This window comes from Hordeum vulgare, chromosome 1H (genome assembly GCF_904849725.1).
Source record: "Hordeum vulgare subsp. vulgare chromosome 1H, MorexV3_pseudomolecules_assembly, whole genome shotgun sequence".
NCBI lineage: Eukaryota > Viridiplantae > Streptophyta > Magnoliopsida > Poales > Poaceae > Hordeum > Hordeum vulgare.
Window position 1 is genome coordinate 497842459 of NC_058518.1, and position 8422 is coordinate 497850880.

At 47.8% G+C, this 8422-nt stretch overlaps 2 protein-coding genes across 2 annotated transcripts; one reads left to right on the plus strand and one right to left on the minus strand.

The window, feature by feature from the left end:
* The first annotated feature begins 362 nt into the window (after positions 1 to 362).
* Positions 363 to 1531, plus strand: LOC123450026 (cell number regulator 2-like). The gene is made up of 2 exons (XM_045127424.1): positions 363 to 1054; positions 1183 to 1531. Exons 1-2 carry the CDS (start codon positions 394 to 396, stop codon positions 1260 to 1262), a joined length of 741 nt encoding a protein of 246 aa, XP_044983359.1. The 5' UTR covers positions 363 to 393; the 3' UTR covers positions 1263 to 1531.
* Positions 1532 to 4060: 2529 nt separating this feature from the next.
* On the minus strand, positions 4061 to 7230 carry LOC123402063 (NADPH-dependent aldehyde reductase-like protein, chloroplastic). The gene is made up of 2 exons (XM_045095928.1): positions 6684 to 7230; positions 4061 to 4272 (listed from the first exon to the last, which is right to left on the minus strand). The coding sequence occupies exons 1-2, from the start codon at positions 7228 to 7230 to the stop codon at positions 4061 to 4063; spliced, it is 759 nt and encodes a 252-aa protein (XP_044951863.1).
* Between the last annotated feature and the right edge of the window lie 1192 nt (positions 7231 to 8422).

Sequence of the window (8422 nt, forward strand, 5' to 3'; positions counted from 1 at the left end):
CAACCTTGGGACGGAGGGAGTATGTTAGTGCCAGTATGGGTAGTCTTGTCGGCGTGGTTTGAATGCTGTTGAATTGGCCGGTGCCTAATCTGATAGCGACCCGTTCAAACTAAATTAAGCCTGCCCCGCCGTACCGGGCGGCCGGCGGACGAGTGCGTTGACCGCCGAGTCGTCGGCTGAAATCATGCCATCAATCAGTGCAGTGCATGCATCCCCTGTCCACGCCACGACGCCCCCACCACCACCACGTCTCCATCTCCGGTCTCCCCCGGCTCATGCCCTGAGTCTCCAGTCTTCACTCCTCGCGCCAGACCAACACCCGTAGATTACAGGGCACGTTCTGCGTAGTTTCTTGGAAATGCATAGGGCCGGCGCGCTCGCGCTGTCGTTGCCATGGCAACGCAGCAGTCGACGCGAGCCACACACTGCACTGGTGGACTGTGTGCATGGTTATCATCGCGTGTTGTGCTGCCTGCGTCGTCGTCGATCAGGCAGCCAGTAATCCATATATACGCCTCGCCCGCCGGTCCGGAAGAGGTCCAAGGCCATCATCCATCGCTCAGCCTCACCATGTACCCGAAGCCGGAGGACGGTCCGGCGACGGGCTTCCCGATGAGCGGCGGCGGCGGCACGGGCGGGCGCGGCCCGAGCGCGTACTACCATGCTCCGGGAGCGGGCGCGGCGACGGCGGCGTTCGCGATGCAGGCGCAGGCGCCGCTGGCGGCGTGGTCGACGGGGCTGTGCGACTGCTTCGACGACTGCAGCAACTGCTGCGTGACGTGCCTGTGCCCGTGCGTGACCTTCGGGCAGATCGCGGAGATCATCGACCGCGGGTCGACGTCGTGCGGGGCGAGCGGCGCGCTCTACGCGCTCATCATGTGCCTCACGGGCTGCCAGTGCGTCTACTCCTGCTTCTACCGCGCCAAGATGCGCGCCCACTACGGCCTGCAGGAGAGCCCCTGCGCCGACTGCTGCATCCACTGGTGCTGCGAGCCATGCGCGCTCTGCCAGGAGTACCGCGAGCTCAAGAAGAGAGGCTTCGACATGAACCTCGGTACTCACCTCACCTCACCTCACATCACATCACATCACCTGCTAACGTTATCGTATGTAGTACTAACCGGAGCGGACCAATAGTTATGTGCTAACATGCATGATTGGCTCATCGACGTACCTCTGCAGGATGGCACGCCAACATGGAGAGGCAAGGGCGCACTCCGGCAACCATGCCACCCCTCATGCACCCAGGGATGACCCGTTGATCCATCGCTCCGTACGTGCAGGTCTTTTCTTCCTCCAACACACATCTAAGTGTGCATCTTTATCAAAAAAATCTAAGCGTGCATCCTTGTGTAACTTGTGTAAAAAAATGCTCGTATATTATGAGATGGAGGGCGCAGATTAGAATAATACATGTTGTTCGGCATCTTTGCGGTGGCCCTACATGCAGGTATCTGTACAATACAGTGTAACACACAAGTACCACTTTGTGTAATGTTATTGGAAATGTACTTAAACTTTGAAGTTGTTACGATCTGTGCTCTTAAAGTCGCACTCTGCGGAGTCCATTACGTTGCCCGAAATATATACTCCATCTGTTTCTAAAATAAGTCTTTTTTAGAGATTTCATCAGGGATAAAATAAATGAATCTATACTTTAAAGTATATCTATATACATCCGTATGCACTTTTTTAGTGAAACCACTAAAAAGACTTATATTCAGGAACGTAGGGAGTATTTTGCTACGAACCACGGTGTCGGGGGTTCGAATCCCTCCTCGCCCACAGCCTTCCAAAGGGGGAAGGGCCTTTACTTTCCCCCTGAGGGTAGGAAAATCATGATCGAGATAGCGGACGTAAAGCTATTGAACTTAGGTATGCTCTTTCCTTTTGTCGAAGTGGAATCGTAGAACAGAATGTGATATGATGAGATATCTGGGGAGGTCCGTTTAGTATCCCAAAATTGCTTAGCAACAGTCGGACACGTGGGTAATGTTGGGGTGAACCAAAAAAGTTTGGGTAGAGCCGGCTCTAAGTGTTGGCTAGGTAAACGCCCCGTAGTATTTCAAGTCCGCTGTCAAATCCCAGGGCTCAACCCTGGACAGGCGGTGGAAACTACCAAGCTGGAGTACAGTAGGGGCAGAGGGAATTTCCGGTGGAGCGGTGAAATGCATTGAGATCGGAAAGAACACCAACGGTGAAAGCACTCTGCTGTGCCGACACTGACACTAAGAGACGAAAGCTAGGGGAGCAAATGGGATTAGAGACCCAGTAGTCCTAGCCGTAAACGATGGATACTAGGTGTTGTGCGACTCGACCCGTGCAGTGTTGTAGAGATAAGCCCGTGGCTCTTTCCATTGTGCAAGCAAGATTGGTTGGATTAGCTCACTTTTCCGTGGGCTATATATTCACTTATGCAGCTTTCTTGATTGCCTCAACATCAGGCAAGTTTGGTTAATTTAGTTTTTTTTTACTGTATCAGCACCTAGTTCATTACTCTTGATAGAGAGGGAGGATCCGCCTTCTTTAATTTCTTTTTCTATTTTGGTGTGCACAAGATTGTTGGATTGACACTTTTTTTCTAACAAAGGATCAACATGTATAACGCCAGAATGTTATTCATGCTTGATATAAGGTTAACACTTTTTTATATGTAAGGTTAGCTCATTCACCACAACATGGGACGATAAAACTAAAAAGACAACTAGCATATCGTAGGCGCTGCCCCTATTTAGGCCCGTCGTTCCGAAAATTGTAGCTTAATTTATGGATTTCACTACAAATCCGTCTACAGGTTTTTGATCAGGACAATCTGATGTGCGGAATAGCAAATTCATTCTAAGAGTTCTTTTACGTATGATGCGGTGAGGTTTTTCGTTTTTGGGCAAACTCTTTATTTTGTAGTCGTGTGGTTGATGGTGGTTGTTCTTGGACTAGCCAGATATGAAGTGTGTGCTACGATTGCTGTTCGCAGCAACTTGTAATCGTCTTGTATGTATAATTCTCTTCTTCTATAAAGCTATGGTACGCATTTTGCATACTCTCGAAAAAAGGACATCGTTGTTATCCTAAAAGAAGAAAGAAAGTGAAAAAATGCAAAATAATAAAGAAGAACTTTTTCATAAGAAAGAATGAATTGTGGGAGTGGTTTAACCCTAAAAAGGCAACGGAAAATAGGAAATTGGTATTATACAAGTCAAAACGAGTTATTGTCAAACTCTTTCCCACCATGCATGAATTTCGAATATATTGAAAACTTGCATATATTTACACAAAACTAACACTCTTTCGTATTGTGCAAGAGCAAATATGTTGACTAGTGCAAGAGCAAATATGTTGACTTGTGCAATAGCAAAGCCGATAGGTTAGCCAAGTTTTCAAACAGTCTAGATCAGGGTCGACATGTTTGGATGATCCACCCACGTGATCCTTTTGTAATCTCACTCCATGTGAATTTTGATTAATAAGACTTGGTGATACCCCTCGAAAAAAAAACTAGAAGGTTGACGGATTTTGGGCACGGCATGAGGAGAATCGAGGCAACTTCAGTGTCCGGTCTGCCTACGGAATGTTGCTCTATACTAAGAGCATCTCTAGTAGAGCTCTCAAATTCTCAAATCCATAAAAATAATCGTTTTTTTACAGTTTTTATCGAAAAAACGGTGTAGACTAGAACCCTTAAACCCGTAAAAAAAATAGAGGTCCAACCCTCAAACCCCTTTCCAGCCCGTAGAAGTGAGGGTTGGGAGGAAAAACTCCTCCCAACCCGCACTCCACTTCACACATCGCGCGGGAGGCAGTTGGTTCCCCCGCGCGGGAGGAATCCGCCTCGGCCGCCGCCGCCCCTCCGCGCCCCGGCCGCCGCCCCTCCGCGCCCCAGCCGCCGCCCCTCCGCGCCCCGCCGCCCCTCCGCGTCGGGGCGCAGTACACGCTGGCCACGCACGGCGGCGGCCTCAGAGACGGCAGCGTAGCTGATGTGGTGACCATGGCCATTCCCTGTTAATTTCTAGCTGTTCGTCAGAGAAGCAGAGTGGTGTCCGGTGGTATTGCAGAGGACCGATCACTTACGATGACGGAAACGGAGACGCCGATCAAAACGGTCTTGTATTTTCCCCAGAGTGGCGCCGAGCAGGGGCATGAGGTAGCTCACCCCAGCCCAGGAACTGACGGCCGCCACATTGAAAGCGCTGTCTTCATGGAGAACATCCTGAAGATACACTATCATGCTCAGGTAGACCCCGTAGAAAGCACTGACCTTCAGGAACTGCAGGCCTGGCACACATCAACATGAACATATGGCTAGCTGATTCAGGCCGATCTTCCATATGAGAATTCATTCATGAACAGACCAAAATAATTCCTACTACCACTCGTGTACTAATTGATGGCCGAGAATTAATTGTAAGTTTGGAAGTTGGAACTACCGGGGAACAAGTGTACAGTATATAAAACTGAAGAATTATCAAATCATTACAACCATGTTTGTGATATGTCATATGATGAAATGTGTGATATATGAAATGACAGTTTTAAGGGTTGGGGTTGGGGCAAAGACTAGAACCCTCAGATGTAGATGTTAATCATGTTGCTCATGTAGGATTAGGAAAGAAAGCCAAACCGAGTCCTAATAGTATTAGGATTCCTAGTCCTAGTCTATTTCCATAGCCCCTTGTGGACGTGTATAAAAGACACCCTAGGGGTGTTGATTGTAACACCAGAAAAACGAAAAGCAATACAAAGCAAAGGCTCGACACGGGTCTTTAGCCATCAAATCCATCGATCAGTTTTATTCGTGTCGCTAGTTACGCAAGTTCCGTCAAGTAGCCGGCCGAAGCAAGTATCGCGTAGGCACGCCTGTACAGCTGCATACGCACGTTCAAAAGCCAACAATTGGTACCCAACCCTTATAACGAAATATTCCGTTATAAGGGTTGGGTTTGAGGGTTCTAGTCTTTGCCCCTGTTTTTCAACCCTTAAAAGTGTCAAAAATGATCAATTCTTAACCCTTAAAACTGGTTTTAAATTTAAGGATTTGAGAGTTCTACTAGAGATGCTCTAAGCTCAGCCGGAAAGCTTGGATACAAGAGGATTAGGGCTCGTTGGTTGCGCACAATGAGAGCAACAAGTAGAGTAAAATCTGACTCATTCAAGTTCCATCGAAGCTGAGGATGTTCGTTTGGCGTCTAGCGAGACACAGAACATCTAGTCCATGCCTTGCGGCGCGGTTCTAAAGCATCGCAACATGGCGACGGAGGACACATGTATGCTTTGTGGGGCAGTAGATACACGGCAGCACACCCTGTTGTGGTGCTCAATGGCGAGCAGCGTTTGGGCACTCACTAGCAAAAAATGGTCCATTTGTCCCGGTTCTAGAGACCCACTAGATCATGATTGGTGCGCGTTGCCGCACCCGTCTATTTTTCAATAAAGTGATAGTAATTTTATAAATAAATAAACGTGAAAGCGTCTAGAGCGCACATGTGGCAGCGGCTGATAGCGCGCCAAGTGACGCACTCTCAGCCGCCAAATGTGACACTTACGAGGCTTCCAAAGAAACACTCCTTAATTAGTTGCTCCCACAAATTTCCCATACCACTGCCAAATAAATGTCCATAGTTCTAACAATGCCTATGGGGCGAATGGGCCAGATTATTATTTTTCTTAACAATGCGTATCGGGAAACGGGACAGCTCAATATTTTTCTTAACAATGCCTATCGGGGAATGGGACAGCTAATATTTTTTTAGAAGACCGAAAGGCCAAAAAAAAGTTTAAAAGCCATCTAAAAACAAAAAACATGTGTGAAACACTCCTTAGTTAGTTGCTCCCACAAAATTCCCATACCACTGCCAAATAAATGTCCATAGTTCTAACAATGCCTATCGGTCAATGGGTCAGCTCATTATTTTTCTTAGCAATGCCTATCAGGGAATGGGACAGCTCAATATTTTTTAGAAAACCAAAAGGTAAAAGAAACGTTAAAAACCATATGAAAACAAAAAACATGTGTGAAAATATAAAATAAAATCTGAAGAAAACATCCAAAACATGGCATGTGAGAACAATGGCTAAGAACGAGTCAAGGTATCACAACTGAAAGTGATCTTTGAAAGGCTCCTAAAAATATAATTGCTCCCCATAAAATTTCCATATCACCAAATAATCGTCCATGGCGAAGGGGCCAGCTGACTATTTTTTTCCTTAGAACTGTATTTTCTTTAGCGGGATTAACTCTATTATTGTCATACCGCGAAAGAAAATTTTAAATACAACATCGCAAAAAATAATAGAAAATTGCATATATACAAACACATATGAGACCACCTAAAATAGTTTCCGGAGTACACCATATCATTCCGGTGTCTTCTTTATTCAAGCACCAAAATCAGCTAACCACAGCCATTTCATAAAAAAGGCCACAGTTAAACAAAAACACACACATCAATTAAAAGAACGATTTTGTTAAAACACATTTACATGTGAGATAAGTATTGTACATGGAGTATATCATTGATCTTATGAAGATTCGTTGAATATTTTTTTTTCCTTTTTTTTCATTCTTGGTTTAGTTATTTAGATGTGCAATAACTATTTCAGGATGTGTTGTAGACACAGCATTTCACGATGTGTTCTAGACACATCAATTTAAACAAATCGGAGACATCCGTTTGAAAGGAAGAAACAGAGAAACCCGTTAATCCGAATAACCTGACCGTTGACCCATTCGGCCGCGTCGGTGCAGAGGAACCCGACCGCAGGCGCGATGTCGCCGACCTCGCCAAGCCGCCCCATCGGGTGCCCGGCCCTGAACCTCTCCACCGCCTCATCGCTCTTCCCCTCGAAGAAGAGCTCTGTCGCCACGGGCCCCGGCGCGACGCAGTTCACCGTCACCCGCGCCGATCCGAGCTCCTTGGCGGCCACCCTCACCACGGCTTCCACAGCCGCCTTGGACGCCGCGTAGCCAGGGAGCAGCGTCGCCGCCAGCGTCGAGGACACGGCCACGATCCGGCCCCCGCCGCCGCGCCGCAGCCGGTTCGCCGCCTCGCGGAGGCACAGAAACGCGCCCCGGGTGTTGACGGCGAAGACGCTGTCGAAGTCCGCGGTGGCGGTGTTGGCGAGGGACGGGTAGGTCCCGATGCCCATGCCCGCGCAGGCCACGAGGATGTGCGCTGCGCCGCCGAAAGCCGACTCTGCCGCGCGGGAGGAAAGATATGAGAAGGAAGGCGGCATCGACTGGTCGACCGTGGAGGCGGTGACGGCGAACCAGAGATAATAACGACGGTGGCGGCGAACCAAAGATATTAACGACGGTGGCGACGAGCCGGGGAGAATGGCGGCGGTGGCCTCCGCGTCTCGCTCCCCTGCGCCTCCACCGGGATGGGATTAGGGTTCGCGAGTGGATGGACTTCACGTTCTCCTGGTCTTGCTCGTAGCGCCTCCCAAACCCAGAGACCTTCCTTTTGGCCCGTGGAGTAGCAGCCCACAGGACAGATGGGCTAGATTCAGATCGATTTAAACATCAAATCCATCGGTCAGAAACGTCTAGATCGTAAAAACGGACGGCCCAAAATGCAAAACGCTGTGAGGGCTGGGATTAGGTGCGGTTATACTGTCCTTAATTAGCCCCGGTTCTGGAACCGAGACTAAAGGGTTGGGACTAAAGCCCAAAATTTTTAGTCCCATTCGCGTATCAACCGGGATAGAAGGGTCTCCACGTGGCCGCTGCGGGGAGCCCAGGTAGGAGGACCTTTAGTCTCGGTTGACCGCACCAACCGGGACCAAAGGGCATCCACGCGTCAGCATCTGGCAGGAGCTGGGATTATTTTAAAGGGGGGGAGGGTTTGGAGGGTTAATTTAGGGGTTTCATATTGTGTTAGCTAGCTAATAGAGAGAAGTGTCCTCTCTTTCTCCGTGTTTTTTCGACGCTAACTACTATACATATAGAGAGAACTCGACACTAGCTAATAAGAAAATGACGGAAATCATTAATTACACAAGATCGTCATGTTGAACATATATAGAGAGAAGTGACATCTCTTTCTTCATGCTTGGTCGAACAACAAGTTTTCGTATATCTATGCGACACTACTATATATATATATAATATAATATCTTTTACAATCCCTAACATCATCTACCTAAGATCCAATCACAAATCCACATGGTATTCTCCGTCTTTACGTATGAGAAAGAATCCCGCCAATTCCTCTTAAATTGCTCGTATGCGATCATATGGTAGGAGTTCATCCCGCATCTGCCAGATCTAATTTTAAAAAGGGGTCAATACATGCATATATATATGAATAAAACTCAACACAATTGATGGTAAGATATAAAATAAAATTGTGAATATTATTTACGTACTTTAAATTGTTTGTCAGAGAAGCCCCGCTCAGAGGTCGAGTGGCGAATGAACTCACAT

Coding starts and splice junctions, on each gene's coding strand:
- LOC123450026 (XM_045127424.1), top strand. CDS start 394: ATGGCAACGCAGCAGTCGACGCGAGCCACACACTGCACTGGTGGACTG. Junction 1,055..1,182: donor AGGCTTCGACATGAACCTCG/GTACTCACCTCA, acceptor GTACCTCTGCAG/GATGGCACGCCAACATGGAG.
- LOC123402063 (XM_045095928.1), bottom strand. CDS start 7,230: ATGCCGCCTTCCTTCTCATATCTTTCCTCCCGCGCGGCAGAGTCGGCT. Junction 4,273..6,683: donor TCGGATTAACGGGTTTCTCT/GTTTCTTCCTTT, acceptor GATGTGTGCCAG/GCCTGCAGTTCCTGAAGGTC.